This window comes from Anser brachyrhynchus, assembly GCF_964034855.1.
Source record: "Anser brachyrhynchus genome assembly, chromosome: 3".
Classification (NCBI taxonomy): Eukaryota; Metazoa; Chordata; class Aves; order Anseriformes; family Anatidae; genus Anser; species Anser brachyrhynchus.
The window spans coordinates 63,429,915-63,448,005 of NC_137696.1; the positions used below are offsets into that span (position 1 = coordinate 63,429,915).

General features: G+C 35.3%; 1 protein-coding gene across 15 annotated transcripts in view; it reads left to right on the top strand.

The window, feature by feature from the left end:
- REPS1 (RALBP1 associated Eps domain containing 1) overlaps positions 1-18,091 on the top strand; it is a 67,251-nt gene that overhangs the window by 34,254 nt on the left and 14,906 nt on the right. For 3 of the 15 annotated variants that reach the window (XM_080585805.1, XM_080585809.1, XM_080585813.1), the window contains exons 5-10: positions 2,219-2,346; positions 2,815-2,977; positions 3,289-3,352; positions 4,244-4,398; positions 11,201-11,340; positions 15,782-15,862. In XM_080585805.1, the coding sequence (XP_080441931.1) occupies positions 2,219-2,346; positions 2,815-2,977; positions 3,289-3,352; positions 4,244-4,398; positions 11,201-11,340; positions 15,782-15,862 (731 nt within the window). The remainder of the gene's footprint in view (positions 1-2,218; positions 2,347-2,814; positions 2,978-3,288; positions 3,353-4,243; positions 4,399-11,200; positions 11,341-15,781; positions 15,863-18,091) is intronic. The other 12 variants (XM_080585810.1, XM_080585806.1, XM_080585807.1 and 9 more) reach the window with 8 other exon arrangements.

Genomic DNA, 18,091 nt, shown 5'->3' on the forward strand with positions numbered 1-18,091 from the left:
TCAATGTTCTAAAAGACATAGGATGTCTGTCCCCTAAAAAATCAGTGTAGCCAGAACAGCACAGCAAGAGTGTCCTTGGAAGATTCGAACAGGGGAGAAAGGAATGATGTGTATGAAGTACTTGGAAGTTAAGACAATTTGGTGCTACTGATGTCCCCGTTTCTATGACAGTACTGCTTTGGAAAAGGTGTAATGCAAAGAGGGATACAGATTGAACAGTACTAATACTGTTGGAAGAAATAAAGGTAGGAAGAAACAAGCTTAGTGGTACTAATGTCAGTTGCTGCAGGGCAGAGAAAGGGAAAGCAGTTTCATCAAAAGTAAACTTGGAGCATGGCATTTTCACTGGAGAGATGGATTTGCCTGAATCTAGTCTCTTAGCCCTATGCTGAGAGAGAGCAGGTGGATAGAAACTGAGCTTTACTGCATGCTTCTTTCTGAAGCTTTAGAGTTAGGCTAGCTACTGAAGAACACTGAAGGCAAAAAGAATGCTCAAACACATTGCCTTTATTCTCAGGAATTTGGGCTAGTCATTAGAAACTCCAGGTCAAATGGAGAGCTTTCGGAAGTGGAGGCACATTAGGGGACAAGTTAGTTAACAGTGGTCCTAGTAAAGCTAATTTAAAAAAAAGGGGGGGGATGGATTCTATTTCATTATCTTGTTGAAAATCAGAAATAACATAACCTCTCAGTTTTGTATATTTGATTTATCTCTTCCAAAAATCATTTTATATCTTTCTCCTCCTAAAAGTCTCAATTTTTTCCTCTTTGTAATGTGAGGTTAAATGTGTTATATACAATTATGGCTGTTGTACATTGGAGAACAACAAACTGTTTTTAACAAATTTTCTCATTACTTTCTTAGAAAAAGGCCCTTTATGGAACTAAAAAGTAATTACATACTGTCAAATACTAATTAGCAACTTTGTATATTAGCAACATTACTGTTACTCTAGGTGTTAGCCCTAAGTGTGCCTCACTGATTTTCAGATTTCCTTTGCTGCTTGCTGCAGATTGTGTACCTGTAGTGTTTTCAGTCTCCAAGAACCTGAAACTGTTTGTTAGCTTCATAGAATAAATTGCCTATATGAAAATGGATTTCTTCTAGCAATAGTTTGTCAGTTTCTTGAGAATAAATTTTGGGGTTTTATTGCTTCAATTTGGATCTTAGTGGCAGTTGTGTCATTAACATACTTTTGGTTTGTGGGTTGTGTGGTGTGCTTATAAAAAGTCACAAAAAGTTGGCCTGCCTTTTAAGAGGGAATCTACTTCTACGGAGGAGACAATTTCCTATTTACGTTCTTCTTGAAATAAAGCATTTCAAGAGAGAATTTTCTTGTTCAAGAAGAGTAAAATATTCAGTTCCACAACTGCTGTTTAGATTTAAGGAGTTCAGCATTTCTTTTAAGAATTGAGGAGTTGAAGGGAGTCCTGGAATTCTTCTAGCCTTTTAGATGGTTCATTTTCCCTCTTCTCTGAGTTCTTTGTACGCAGAACAGTAGATGGCCAAATCTTTCAAGGTTTGCTTCATCATTGTTTTAATAATAATTGTTTTAATCATTGTTTTAACAGCAGTATTTCAGAAGTAGCCAGTAGGCACTGGGTGAATGACAGTTACTGTGTTCCAGTTACTTAATACACTGCAGATGTCATCAGTATGCCTTTTATAAACCGGACTGTTTTTAAGTAGCTGAGTTAATTTTTTTAAATAATTTCTAAGCTTTATGTGCCGAAAAGTGTGAGATTAAGAGGAATTTCAAAGGCTGTGTTTTTGAAAGACAAACTAAAACCTAAAAAATAAAAGTTTAAGATAAGTGGCATGCTGAGATCACTTGCCACTTTTAAACAACTGTCCATACAGGAGCTCATTTCAATTAAGTCAAAACTTTGAGTATTATTCAAGAATTTTTAAGTGTATGAAACCCAATTTAAGTTTTACACACGTGCAATAAACTTGTTCCTCACTTCTGTATTTTTAGTACAAATTTAAGTTTACCTAATGTAGAAATCTACAAGAGTTGTCAGGAGATAAACTTTTTCACCTTGGTGTAATTTGGATTTAGTTTTCTTCACCATTCTTGAAGTGTGTCTTCCTGACAGGAGCCTGTGTCTCAGGCTTTTTTCACTGTTTTCCCTATCTGTAGTTCTTAAACAGTTTTTCAGGGTTGGACAGTTTTTCAGGGTTGTGTTCTGAAATAAATGTTTCTTCTACTTTCAGGCTCATCTACTTCTAGTGATCCCATATGGTCTGGCCATTCACCACCACCTCACCAAGAAAATTGGGTCAGTTTTGCAGATACCCCACCAACCAGTGCTCTTTTAGCCATGCATCCTGCTTCTGTCCAGGTGTGACACTTTATTGGTATTTAATTTGCTTCATTCAGATTGTTGCAGTCCTTTTTTCATATTTTTCACTGCAGATGTTTACCATGTAGCTGTGCTGTAGTCTGTTCAATGCTATATACCCAACAGATACTTGTTTAAATTGAGTTGACCTCATTTGGAGTGATTTAACTGGAAGTTACTAATCTTAGAAATGTCAGCAGTTATGACTTTGAATTATTTGTGCTTAGCTTCTTTGCAAATGTGCTGTGCTTTTTTTTTTTGCTTACATACCTGCAATCATTCCTACCCATGCGTATCCATGTGCAAAAATACCCTGTCTCTATCCTGTAGATGCAATCTGTTGATAGTTTCTTGTAGTTTTTAAAGTACTGTGAGATTTAACTATGCTTTACTTTTTGAAGGCAAGAAGTTCAGAATTCATAGGAACACTTTAGGTAGATAATACTGAGGAAAAATATTTCATTTCAGGACCAGACAACAGTACGAACTGTAGCATCAGCTACAACAACCAATGAAATTCGTAGGCAATCAAGTAGTTATGATGACCCCTGGAAAATAACTGATGAACAAAGGCAGTATTATGTTAATCAGTTTAAAACCATTCAACCTGATCTAAATGGATTTATACCAGGTAAGTTACTCTTTAAAAAAAATATAATTTTGGGTGCAGTAGTTCTGTTACAAAGACTTCATTGGGTACTCTAGGTTTGCATACCATTTCGAAGAAAGTTCTGCATTTTACTGATAACTTCCTGGTAAACTGCAGTGTAATTCAAGAAAGGACTTTAAACCAGTTTGCCTTTTTTGTTTCAATTCTAGAAATAAGTTATGTTTTTTCCCCAAACCTTTGCCAAGTAGCTTATCTCCTTGACCATAAATCTGCAAATCTTCTAATTATTTAACTTGGTTCAAATATTAAAAATTGTTATTGTAATTTTTCAGGATCTGCAGCTAAAGAATTTTTCACTAAATCAAAACTACCTATTCTTGAACTTTCTCATATTTGGTAAGTGTAACGCATATTGAGATTATTTTGAAAGATCACAGCTACCTGGCAATCATTTACCTAATTTTCTGTTTACTAGAAGGTGTTAAGTAACATTTCATTATTACTCTAGCAAGTTCGGTCTTACCTTTATGCAAATATTACTTTAGTGGGCTTCAGTGGATCTAGCCTGACACTACTAAAAAGGCATTTTTTAGCTTGTGAAGAAATTTCAAGCCCTTCAGAGTAAGGAGTACTTTGACATTTTATATTGTTAAAGATGTATTTAAATACAAATAATGAATTTCTTAATCCTATATTTCTTTGAGTCTCAGTATGTTTTATTTAAACATACAGATGCAAATATTTTTAAATGCAATTCGTGGTACTTTATAATCAATTCATCTTTGACTCAATGCAGATCTTGTCTTTTATTGTATTCTAGAATTTATACTGCATCATTGCATTCTATCATTAAATGGCTTACTTTGAGAGATTTAGTCTTTCAAACAGTGTAATGATTTATAATTCACTTTTTCCTATTGAAAAACAAATCATGTTACCTCAGCAGTATCGTTTCTAGGCACTTTAAGAAAGTGCTTTAGTATAACAAAAATCTGAGACCAATGTTGTGTAGTACTGTCTTAAATGCAGGGAAGCGAGTAAAAACCAAACCAAAATGGAGAGAAATAAGTGGGTTTAAATATATTTAACTTCTAAGAAATGTCACTTGATAAAAGCTCACCTTCTTTGAAAAATAAAGCATGTAGCACTAACTAATATGGAGTGCTTAATAGGGTAAATAAACTACAGGCTGCATTCTTTGATCTTCCAAGTAGCACCACAAAAGTTTGTCATTTGGAAATAAACTTAAGAAATTTTGTTGTGTTTATACTAAGTTTTCCTTTTTAGGGAACTCTCAGATTTTGATAAAGACGGTGCACTGACGTTGGATGAGTTCTGTGCTGCATTTCATCTGGTAGTTGCTAGGAAGAACGGATATGATTTGCCAGAAAAGCTACCTGAAAGTTTAATGCCCAAACTGATTGATTTGGAAGACTCAACGGGTAAGACATGTTTCAGCACAAATTTTAGTATTTTCAATTGATGTCATAGATAAGGTTATATCAGCAGACACCTGTAGGTTTGTTGAGTGAGCATTTTGCTGTACTTGGTGAAAAGTGAATCATTGTGCAATTTTTAGAAATCTTTATCAGTGCTCAGCAATATACAAGCACATATATATTTCTCTACATGGAGATATTATTTAAGAGTAGTATACATATGGTCTCATTTGGATATGCAGCCTGTGTTCTTTATAGGTGGTTTAAGGAAAACAAGATTATCACAGTATGGATTTATTCATGGTCACCATTGTATTCTAAATTCCCAATCCAAATGTACTTCAGACTTGGTTTCAAATAAATATATTTTGCCCAAATTTCTGAGAATAGGGCATGAGTTTTCTAAGTCTTGAAGATACTTTAAAAATATTCTGAGATTCAGTGCTGAGGTAGGACAGTTAGGTAGTTTAAAAGTACAGGATCAAATAGCACAGATATTTTAATTCTACTCTTGTCTAAACAACAGAATTTATCCTCCATTGCCCTCACAACTAGTTTTTCTGTGCATAGTCCTTTAAATTTGGTTGCTCCCAGATAAACCATTGTATGTATGAGTTCAGCTTGTTAATATTTACCTAAAACACTTGGAAAGCAAAGTGGAAGCATCACTGAAAAGCAAACTACTATCCCATGTAAATGTGCTATTTAAAAACAGGCTGGTTTTGGCAATCTTTCATTTTTATTTTAAAACAGATAAATGAAGCTGAATATTTATAATCTACTTCATAATTACTATACTTGCATTGAATACTGAATCTTTGTAGAACTTGAAATAATTTGTGTTAAAATTAACTTCAGATGATTCCTCAGAATTCCATTCTTACCATTCTTGATGGTGAGGCTTTGAGTATAGGTAATAGGTAATAAAACTTGTAGCCTTTTTACTTTACTGTTGCTTATGATCTTGTATTCAGAGGAAAGGTGTTTTTAGGTACCATTCACTACTGATGACTTCTATATTTGTGTTGCTTTTTTAAAAAGTGAAATTTATTGGATAGGAAAAAAACACATTAAGCAGTCTTTGCTTTGGAAAGTCAGGTTATACTGTAGGTATTGTACAGGTATGACGGTTTTCTAGAGCTTTCTTTTTACTAAATATTTCAAAAGGTGGGGGGTCCCTTCCTATTGTGTTTGTCAGATTTCAGAGATTTTTAACCTGGCAATTATTGATGAGTTCTTAAACTAGATACAGTGGCTCTTGCTACCTATGCTTTAATAATTAAACCGTGTTTTGTGGGAGTAGCTCAGCTCCTCAGCCTCTCAGCTGCAGTCAGCAGCAAATGCAGTGTTCTCAGTATGAGTAAGCATGTTACTATGGAGAAGACTTTCGTAAGAAAAATCTACAATTAATTGGGTGAAGGTCTAGCAAATGTCTAAAAGCTACCCACTCTATTTTTGTGTCAAGGTGATTGCCAAGCAACATCTTGGTAGGATATGGAATAACGAAAAAATATTGTTACAAAAATATCTACATATATACCTGGTCATCCACTACTTTAATTGGCATAGCCAGTTTTGAGAGTTTTGTCATATAACTGAAGTTGTCTGGAAACTTTATATATTGGACATAAACCAAGAAGTTGTGTATGTTATTTTACAGGCAGCTTTGTTAAAACTTGTACTTATTTTTATGAAGTACAAAGTAGTCTTTAAATTTGAGGAAAAACTTCTTTTAGAAGGAGTAAAAATGTTTTTCCTCTCTTATATTAAAGGGAAGTTATCTTATTCTGGTGAATATTGAAAGGTTACTATGCTGTGTAAGCTATGTTAAAAATAAATAAAATCCAACTGATACTAGATTCTGCTGATGTTTTTAATGGCAACAAAGAAAAGAGACTTGCAAACTTAAGTTTTATACAGTTAAGTTTATTTCTTCTATATTTGGGCCACCAGTGTTGGAAATAGCTAATCTTTTCTAGCACTTGACATGGATTTATCACCAGAACTTGTAGGTTAAATATTTTAGAAGTTACTGACTTAGCTGTAACTTCACTTGTAGTTGCAGCAGTTCAAATCTATATTTCTATAATCTATTAATTTATAATTAAAATTTACTAATATAAGTGTAGGTTACTGTGTATATTAAGATGTGTTCACCCTGAGGACTATAAATTAAGCTTATTACGATCAACCAGTTAAATTTCTTAATATTTTTCCCATAAAAAGCTGTATTTCAATAAAAGCTCACTTCCACAGCTGCCTTAGAAATAGGAACTGTAAAGTATGGTACTGAAATAGCTTTTTGACTGCATTTTTTCATGGGATAACAACTTTCCCAAAGAAATAAATTGTGTTAGTGATCCTGTTCTGCTGACTGAAGCAACAATACCATACTTCCGGACAGTTCAAGAAAGTGAGTTACTTGATTTTTCTCTTTACTTTCTTTTATATCAGTTTTAAACTTTTTTGATGTGTTAACAGTACCATTATTTACTTTTTTTTTGGTTAGAAACTTTTCCTTCATCTTCCATGCTGGAAGTGTGGAAGCTTCAGCTCTGCACCTGAAACTTGCTCTATCTTTCCATTTTAATTTTGTGTGGTATAGCACTACTCTCCTACAGAATTTTAAAAACTATTTTTAAAGGAGGTGGTGATACCCCACACAATATCCTTATCTCTAAATTGGAGAGACATGAATCTCATGGATGGACCACTCAGTGGGTAAGGAATTGGCTGTGTGGTCGCACGCAAAGAGTTGTGGTCGATGGCACAGTGTCTAAATGGAGATTGGTAACAAGCAGTGTTCTTCAGAGGTCGGTGCTGGAACTGGCATCGTTTAACATCTTTGTCAGCAACATGGACAGTGGGAATGAGTGCACCTCAGCAGGTTTGCCAATGACACCAAGCTGTGTGGTGTGGTCAACATGCTGGAGGGAAGGGGTGCCAACTACAGGGCCCTGGACATGCTTGAGAGGTGGGCCTGTGTGAACCTCAGGAGTTTCAAAAAAGCCAAGCACAATGTCCTGCACCTGGGTTGGGACAATCACAGGTGCAAACACAGGCTGGGCAGAGAATGGATTGAGAGCAGCCCTGAGGAGAAGGACTTGAGGGTGGTGGTTGATGAGAAGCTCCACATAGGCTGGTGATGTGCACTTGCAGCCCAGAAAACCAACCATACCCTGGGCTGTATCAAAAGGAGCATGGCCAGCAGGGCGAGGGAGGTGACTCTCCCCCTCTTCTGCTCTTGAGGCACCAGCTGGAGTGTGCATTCAGCTCTGGGGCCCCCAGCACAAGAAGGGCATGGAAGTATTAGAACAAGTCCAGAGGAGAGCCGCAAAGATGATCAAGGGGCTGGAGCACCTCTCCGATGAAGACAGGCTGAGGGAGTTGGGGTTGTTCAGCCTGGAGAAGAGAAGGCTCTGGAGAGACCGTAAAGCAGACCTTTCAATACCTAAAGGGGGCCTATAGAAAAGCTGGGGAGGGGCTCTTTGTCAGGGAGTGTAGTTACAGGACAAGGAGAAATGGCTTTAAACTACAAAAAAAGGGTAGGTTTAGATTAGATATAAAGAAGAAATTATTTACTCAGAGGGTGGTGAGGCATTAAAACAACTCAGGTTGCCCAGAGAAGTTGTGGATGACCCATGCTTCATAGATCATAGAATGGCTTGGGTTGGAAGTGTTGAAAGCCAGGCTGGATGGGGCTTTGAGTAACCTGGTCTAGTGGGTGGCATCCCTGCCCATGGCAGGGGGGGTGGAATTAGATGGCCTTAAAATTCCTTACCAACCCAAATCGTTCTATGATTTATGATCTTTATGCTGACTAGGGAGAGAAATGAGGTGTGTTAAGTTCTTAGAATACTGTGGCAATTCTGCAATGCCTTTGAATGATTTTAGTATTTTGAATTGGATCATACACTTAACTATCTGGGTTGCAGTGGCTTCACTTAAGATATAACATTGTGTTGTGGTACCTGTAGATAGGTAATGTTAGCTTTTCAGAATGAGTCAGATGTGTCAGCGTAAAAACTACCTGTAGAAGAAAACTGCAGTGAAGAGAGTATGAAGTCAGAAAATTGTGCAGATACTTCTCTCCAAGTCATTAAACATTTATTTTAAGAATTGAGTACTGTTGATAGCATCTGTCTCGATGGAATTTATGATCTGCAGCTGAAATGAACACTAGTCTAATATTTACTGTGAAAATTAATATCAATATTTTCCTTTAAACTCAGTTTTATATCTGTTTATAAAAGCTAACAATCCTTTACAAAACTCAGAGCAGGTTTTGCTTGTCTGTAAATTTTTTGTTTAGGCTGTTGCAACAATGACACTTCTTTTTAAGGAAAATAAACTAAATTTAGTTCTTCTGTAGCTGGTATTTTGTCACTCAGATGACTTCCTCAATAACAGAAAACAGATTGAGTTTTTGCAAGAATACTTAATTTCTACAGGATGCTTTTAAGGCTAAAAGTGTATTATGTATCATATCATTCCTAACTAGAAACATTTGTCTTTTATTTAAAAGTACAGTTTTTAACAAAGTACAGCATATGAATTAATTTGATGCTTCTCGATCATTTTTAATGGAGAATCTGTCATGCTTTGTGTCTCATTAGCTGTACTCAAATTTTTCCAGAGATGTCTTATTTTTTCATGTAGGTATCTGTAAACTCCTCGAATTACAGGTAGCCACGTAGCCTACCCACAGCAGTTTTCAGCCTTTATTTTTTAACCTTGCATTTAAGATTAGTAGTAGAAATACGTATTTCTAAAACATTACTACTGGTATATGTTGAATTTAGTATATTAATGTTGTGTGCAGTGACCACAATGTCATCTTGACTACTTGCAGACATCATGCTGCCTCTGAAGGTCTTGATAGCTTGATATAATGTTTGTTGTCAGTTTTTTTCTAAAGGAGATATTAGATGCAGCTTGTATCTTGAATAATTTAAGGCATTTTATCCAGAAGGGCAGTCGTACAGGATGTTAGGTACTGGGCATAGTTTTGGAAACAAGTCTCAACCTCACACCTGGCTGTTTACTGAAAGTGTACAAGACCTTTGAAGTTTTGACAAGTTACTGGTTTTTCTGTTTTCTTTTTGTTAAAAGACTGAGGTGTTACTGACAGTATGGACTCAAGATGGGACAATTTATTTCTTTCTGGAGGTGTTTTGGATATTGTTGTTAGGCTGTGCCTCCTGCTGTCCCCAGCAGCACTTCAGAAATATCGGCTGCTATTGGTTTTTCAAGGTGCAGTTGGCCACCATTCATTCAAGCGTTCCCAGTTTGAATTTTCTTTGAGCACCAATTTTACATATCCCCACCCCCTCCAAACCATGCAACACCATCTGGTGTTGGATTTTTTATGAGTTTCTTCACAATGAAAGACAGCAGACACAATGCAGAGTTATAGCAGAAGAGCAGGCTGCAGAGTTTAGTTGTTAAGCCTGAAACCAATCCTTTTGAAATTTTTTATAGATTTTAATTTCTGGTACAGTGTGTCACATGTTCTTGTGGTAGTCGTCTTCGATATATCTTTCAAGCAGTCCTCTTAAGTGGTAATTTAATTAAATAGTCTTCTACAGTATTTTACCTCGTTCAGAGTTTTAATTCTTTGGTCTATAGACATTGTTAGTTTGTATAGCTATTTATCAGTCACTTTTTCCAACTATTCTTGCTACATTATACATTTGTAAACTGAACTTCAATTGTTGGAAGCTTTCAAGGCATTACTTGTAGTCTGTGTGGCAAATTAGCTGACACTAAGCAGGATTTCATTGTGTCATGCAGGATGTCTAATCTGCTGTTTGCATTTAGGTTACCCAATTCCTCTGTAGTTAGAACAGAACAAAAGAGTGCTGCATCATGAAAATTGGTACAGCTCTGGAGGAGGAGGCTTTCTGCGAGGGATTCTACCTGCTGAAAGCCCAGGGAAAATTGTAATTACAGGAACAATGTACGGTTGCAATGTGACAGCTGCTAGACTGGTTCAGTTTGCAAGATGAAATGAATGGAAACACCGTTCTTTTAGTAAAGAGGCTTAAAGCTTAAAATCCTCTTTGCAGAATGTCTTTTAAGGGAGTGGTTTACTTACCTGTTTTCTTTTTTTTTATTTTTATTTTTTTGTATTGATACACTTTTTGCTTTATCTCATATAAGGGCGTATTTTATTCTGTAAGATAACTTGTTAATGCTGGATTTTAGGTAATAAACACAAGTGTAAAGTTACTTTATCATACTGTAAGTAATTATATTTACCTGTACATATAATCAAGATCTGAAAGTGCTATTTAAAACCTGAAGTACAGGGAAGCCAGTAAGGTTGGGAATAACATTCAAAGTCTGATTTTTCAGGAAGATCCTCTAAAGAAGGGTAGCACCTGATAGTACATGTGATTTGACTCTCTTTTGTCTGTTGCTAGGTATTTACTTGGAATAATCTGATCAGGAGGTGTAGGGATAGGTCAAGGAATAATGGCGTTACACTAAAAGAAAGTAGATTTATATTAGATATTCAGAAAAATATCTTTACTCAGAGGGTGGTGGGGCACTGGCACAGGTTACCCAGAGAAGCTGTGGATGCCCCATCCCTGAAAGTGTTCAAGGCCAGGCTGGATGGGACTTTGAACAACCTGGTCTAGCAGACCATCGAAGGGGGTTGGAACTACATGATATTTAAGGTCCCTTCCAACCCAAACCATTCTCTTGAAAGTTGAAATAAGGGATACTTAGCATTTGAGATATGAACTTTTTTTTTTTTTTTGAGAACAAACTGAATGCCGTTCATGATTTTGGTTTATAGTCATTTCTTTCATTTCAGAAGTTGGGGAACAGACCGGTGAGGTAGGTTATTCCAGCTCTCCAGCAGAAGCACCTCCAAGCAAGTCTCCATCAATGCCATCCCTAAACCAGACCTGGCCAGAATTGAATCAGAGCAGTGAGGTTAGCATTTCTATCTAAGAGTTATTTCATTGCCATCCACCATCAATAGCTAAATTGTATGCATACGTAATTCAAAAGTGTATTGTTGATCACAAGTTGTGAATGCATTGAGAGAAACTTCAGCAGAACAACAGATACAGAATCAGAAGCAGATTCCACACATTAAATTGTAAAAATGTCTTAATTTTTGTCTTATTGTGACATGAGCTAATGTTTAAAATGCTGTCAATAATATTAATTAAGCTTCATATTTGTCACTAAATGATCTCGTGTCATACATATTGGAGATGTTTAATTAATTTTTATTTCTTGGTGTTTAATTATTTTATAACTGAAGGCTTTTATAGCCAAAGCTTTTGCAAAACTTCAAAACAAACTTCAGAATAAATTCCTGGCATATCTGGACATTGATATTATCTCTGGAGGTAATTTTACTACGGAATATAAAATGCTTCACAAGTAATATAGAGAAATTATAGCTCTGGGATTACATCAAAAGCAAAGTTGGATCTCAAGACAGTCATTGGTAAATTTCTTTAAATTTAAAATTTTTGCTGTTTTGTGCTGCAGGTATTCACTTGATCATTGTTTGCCGTCTGTATTTACTGTTTAAGATTGCTTATATAGTAGGTTGTATTTTGTCAGCATTTGGAGCTGAGGTTACAAAAAAGTACTTCTTCACAAATGGCCATTGTTTATAAAGTCCTTAAGAGTTTAACTCCTAGAGTTTCTTATTGATTTGTTTTAATATATTTAGCCTGTGTGATTTAATCGGAATAAACCAGTGTTTTATTCTGAGAGAGATTTCAGAGGCTCAGATGATTTCCTGATGGCAACCATACTACAAAGATGGTGTAGGCTTATTTTTTCATTATAAGAGAAAGTATTGAAATTAATTTAATAATGAGACTCTCAAGAAGATTCTAAAACTTCTTAACATCTAAGATAGTTCTATCAGTAGTTGAGTATTATCTTGCCTCTTACTGAAAGAGCTTTTTGTGGCTCCTTTTTTAGTTAGACTTCAAGTGACTAGAAGATTATTGGTAAGAGTTTTAGACAGACCAAAGCAGAGTCAGTATGAAATGGAAAATAAATGATTTTTTTTTTAGGATTAAAGGTTAAGAGCAGAGGAAATTTCCTTCATCTCTAGGGGGAAGAGAGCTGCCCTTCCTTTCAAGGGCAAGTGCAAACCTCACAGTGATATCCTTAAATAAAAAACGTGTAAAATAGTGAATCTGAGTTCTGTTTGACAGAGTGGCTTTTAAATTGCTGGTAGAAAGTGTGTTTTAGGAGGGAGGCAAGCAGATACTCGGTTATTGCTAAAAAGTTGTAAATGCTTTGCAAATGTATTAAAATTTGCATTGGTATATTCCCACATGCTTGTGATAAAGATTTATTAAGGTAACTTGGTAAGCTGCATTGTAGTTGAACAAATTCTTTTAGTGTCCAATGCAACTCAAATCAACTGCATATAGGATAATTACACTGGTGGAACAAAGTTAATGATAACTTGCTATCAGCCAAAATCTTCTTTTACAAAACTGACTTTATACATCAAGCAAGAGACTGTGATACTTTCTTCTGAAAATCAAATCAGACTTTAAGAGCTTTGGAAAAGTTCTCTGACTAAATATACTACCAAACATTAACTATACTAAAGTAAGAGTTAAACATTTATTAAGCGTTGAGTTTTTGATCTAACATAATGGAACTTCTGATTCTTCAGCTGTACACTGTGCATGCTTGCTCCTAAGCATTTTCTTTCCAGCTTGAGTTAGGTCAAAGTCCTCGAGGTTTTAGTGCTGTGAAAAAATTTCTGGTATTACTGCAGGCACCAGTCTAACTGTTGACTCTTGTAGTTGTCATCAACAAATGAGTTGTTTGAAAAAGCTATGCAGCTTTGGATCAACTGCCATTCCAGACAGTTTGCATCCCAGTTACTTTAAAAAACATTGGTTACTCTTTTATTTTTTTTCTAGCTCGCAGTTGAATTTTAGACTCCAGTTGCTAGGTTCAGTTAGTGTAAGCTCACAAAGTATATGGACCAAGTTGTCACCTTCAAACTTCAAAATAAAGGAACACCGTAAAAATCTACCTGCATACTCCATGCTTTACATTCTCATCCCTATTCACATTCTCATCTCTACAATCCACTGACCACTTTTCTCATTTCAGACATCTTTTCCATCCAGATTCAATGTTGAGCATTTAGTTCTGAGAGTTTAAAAAATTGAAAAGCCTATTTTTTGTTGAAAGCAGTCTAGTGTCATATTAGTTTTGACACAGATATGGAGAGTTGCTTTTGAGTCCACGACTGCTTCAGATATTTAGATCTTTTTAGTAGTAATTTAGGTTGTTGAATTGTAGCTTTTAGTAAATGTTTTGAAGTATTTTTAAGACTTTTATGAGTCTTAAAGACAGGTATTTTAGATTCAGCTAGTGGGAGATTTATCCTAGCTAGTTATTTGTATTGTCGGCGCTCTTAAATCTCTCGGTTAGATGCAGTCCAGTAGATGTGTAATGTATGTAACTTCTTATTAACCAGGGAGTTAACAGTAACTAGCTTCTGGTACTATCTCAAGATGAAGCATGAATAGCATGTTCCCTGGTTTAGTTAGAAGGTGTTGATATTCGTTTATCTGTGCCCAGCTATGGACCCTGAGGACAAGTAATATAAATGCCCTGCAGTATGCTTTTGGAGGACTGGAATAAGATGTAAATTCAGCACCCATCTCTTAAATATATTTAAAAATATATATATATACACATGTTTATTTTAGGTATAACATATATGCTGTATGCCTTTATGAAAGTGTTGGAAAAATGAGAAGCGAGATTTCTGTAATTAAATAGTCTATTTGCCAGTGTAGCCAGTAATGTTGAAGCCACTAGCCAAGTAAAGTTTAAAGGGTAGTGGTAGTTTTAAAATAAAAATTAACTGCATTTCATGAAAATGAGCAGCCGTGTAAAGGCAAGAGGCCAAATCAGGGAAAAGGCTGGCAGAATTTGGCTGTTAAATTTTTCACTTAGTAAAAATTGACTAAACACATTTGTGTAGCTCCATACTACTTGCAGTGGTGCTTCTTCATGGAGGGGTGGCGTGCCACTGAGATAAGTTGATTCCTACAAGAGGTGAGATGGAGCATTTAGGAAGGGAAAACTTACATCCTCCCTAAAAAGGTGTAGTTTTGTATTTAAAAATAAAAAAAAAAAAAAAAAACAAAAACTGAATGACATCTCATGGTCTTTGCCTTTGTTGGCAAGTCTGGAATGAGAAGCAAGGCACCACACATGAAGGCTCTTATAAATTCAGTGTTTTTTTTCCAGATTTCATTTAATTAATTTCAGCTGACTGAAAACAGCTTTTTAGGAATTTCCTTAAAGACCTATTTCTGAAATACTGTTTTGGACTAGTTTTATATACAGGCTATTAATTTAGTATAACTTCATGTAGGGGAGTGCATGAGATTGGGTTGACTAACACCATATACTGTGTCCTGTATTGTCTGGAAACATACGCATTGTTTTGCCTCTAGAGCTGGGACAAGAGTATTAATTTATTTTCATGACTATACTAACATTTTTATCTTTCTGAGTGCTAAAAATCTTGTTTGAAAATAGGCTAATATGGTATTTTACCAAGATATAACAAGTTCAGCATTCCTATTGTGATTTGTTATCTAGTTTTCTGGATCACATTAATTTTGTGTACTTTGGTACTTCATTGATCCAGTCGTGGCTGTATTTTGACTTACTAAGCATGAGGACTCTTGACAACTATGTATTGATAAAGCATGCCTATGTCTTGTAAAACTGTTCAGAGATTGACTTATTTGCTTTTAATTTAACAATCAACAGTATGTTTGAATTTAATTCTTTGCCTTGACAGTGATTTAGATTTGTAAAAATACTCTTACAGAATAGAATCACTTCTCAGGAGTTGCACTGGCAAGCTGAACTGGTGTGATTGGAGTACTCTGCTCAGCATTCATTTATCGGAGACTTCGTAAGAAAATCAGTGCTTACTAGATACATTTGACACTGGGCAACTACAAAGCTGAGGAACCTTTCTGTAGATTTTATAATTACAAACAGGTGGCACTGATTGAATCTCTACAGTATTTGATTGGCTAACCATTTTTTTAACTTGTGTGACTTTCACTGGCAAACTCTGACATTATTTCCAAGGTGACTGTGCACCTGTATCTTCATTACGAAAAGTAAAAAGATTAATATCTGACAATAAACTTGGTTGCACAACAATATCAGACTGAAATAGAAAGATTTTTTTATGTATTAGTGTGGTTTCTAAGTCAAGTACTGCCCAGTGCAAATACAATACTTCCCAGTGCAACATCCAAACTACTATGCTAAGTCCTCCTCAGTGATCTTTTACTTCCATCTTTCTCATCATGCTGACTTCTCTCCTCTGTCTGTTCAGCAGTGGGAGACATTTAGCGAACGCTCTTCAAGCTCACAAACTCTGACCCAATTTGATTCTAACATTGCACCAGCTGATCCTGTAAGTCAATCACTTAGCTTGCTTGTTTGAAATTAATTTTATTAACACTGAATTTCCATTCATTGTATATAGCTTTTATGCATGATTCCATGAACTGCTTTTTTGGGAATGGTGGCAGGCTTATTAATTTTGCTGATTTTAGGAATAGAAATTTTCTGGTACTGCTCACGTTTAATATCTGAGTGCAGTGAATGCTAATTTTCTTGATACAGATGCAATACAACACTGCTATCAAAACCTGTAGTAGACAAAGCATTTAAACAATATGTTTTGAAAATTAGTTAACTCAAGGGCCACTCCCCGTGATAAATTAGTCCCCTTTTCAGATTCTGTCTTCAGTATTTTTTGAAGCTGCAGATCTTTATTTGCACAAAATCTTAGGAGCTGATAATGCCGACTTAACTGAAAAAGCTATCAGGCTTTAATGGAAGTGGTATTTCATACTCCTCATGTTTTCAGTGACTTGGTTATTAATTGGGCTTTTAGTATTTCTCCAGCAAAACCTGTGCTGTTTTAATGTTTTACTTAGCGAGGAGTGCTCTGAATGATGATGTACTTAAATAATCTTATCCAGCTTTGGAGCCAGAAATCTACTACATTGTTTCATGTTCTGCTGGTTTTCAACTTCAAGACATGTCACACTGAAGTGATTCTGAAGCACATTAAAATTACTTGAGAATTTAGCTACTACTTTTCCTCCTGCTTTTCTTACATATTCAGTTAGCCATATGTTACTGTCCATTGTCATTTGATTATACAGAGAAATATAATAGGTGCACATAATATGCATTTAACTGCTTCTAATATTGAACATGCCCCTTCTGAAAAGATAATATTTACAAAAATTACATCTATATGCAAGTATAGTACATATTCACAAATATATACTTAGTACTCCACTCTGAGATATCACTGATATTTATGTGCAGATAGCATTTCTAGATGCTGGAAGCTAGAATTCAAACTGCACCGTCTCCAGTGTCCAGAATTGCCTGGAATACTTAAATTAAAATGTCACTTAGTTAAAAAGCAGCCCCTTTTCATCTCCAAGATAGACTTTTTAGGGTTAAATGTACTATATTTTTGAAGTTGTTTTTGAAATCAGTTTATGGTTGTTTCTCTTCGTATATAATTACTTAACAATGTAGAGCAATCACTGTCTTGTTTCCACAACAAGGTAGTAGTATATTCCTGCACATAATTATTAAATGACAGAAATCTGAAGTTTGAAATTTTCCCATATGGTGGTTAACTTTAAAAGTGGAACTGTGATGTGTGGAAAACTCATATATGGCCATATACTTGAGTGTGTATATACATGTGTACGTAAATATAAATTCAATAGAAATTTATACTGGTAAATGCCTTTGTACTCAATTCCTGTAGTTGAGAAGATTTTTAAAGAACAGCAAGCATCTTTGATGCTTGGTAACTTTGTCTTCTTACAGTAAGCAGAAATGACAGCAAATTTTCACTAACAGCATTCAGGCTTCTTATTTTAACAGTTTCAACAGTGATGCAGTGATTTTTTTTCAACTACTGTTGCTCTCCCAAGGGAGAGAATTCGCTTTCTTGAGTATTTGTTAATAATGATCTAAAGAGTGAGTTCATAGACCCGTTTTTTCTTACAACTGGAAAAGCAGCTTAGTTGGAGGAAAAAGATGAATGGAAAATGTTTTTAAAAGCGCACTCATCTCCTGATATATTAACATAAAGTCCCTATTTTAAGTGAAAGTTGGTAGCATGTTAAGTTGTTTTCTGTAAAATTAGATTATTAATCTGTATTAATACTTTATGTATAAATCCATTTAATTGAGGCAAATTATTTTTGTAGTAGCTGCATATTAGAGCAGAGGACTGAAGTAACTACAGCAAGTGATTTTTGCATGATAATCCCATTATGGGGGAGAAAAATGCAGTATATCTTAATGTATTCCTAAGAGCCTCATGTGACAAGTGTTTGAGCTATATCTAAAAATGTGGTCTTAAAAGTTTATATTTGTGTCAAGAGTAGTGCAAATCAGTTTAAACAGTTCTAGAAATGAATAATGTAAATGTACTATTCTTGGTGAAAGTGATCTACTTGACCAGTCAAAATCGGATTAAGCGTCCGATACCACAGCAGTTTTGAAACTTGATGTTTTTTTTAGGGACAGAATATAACCCAGTTTGTTCTTGTGCAGTCATAGTTCCCTCCATTTGCATATTCTGAACAGAGGTGACAGTAAA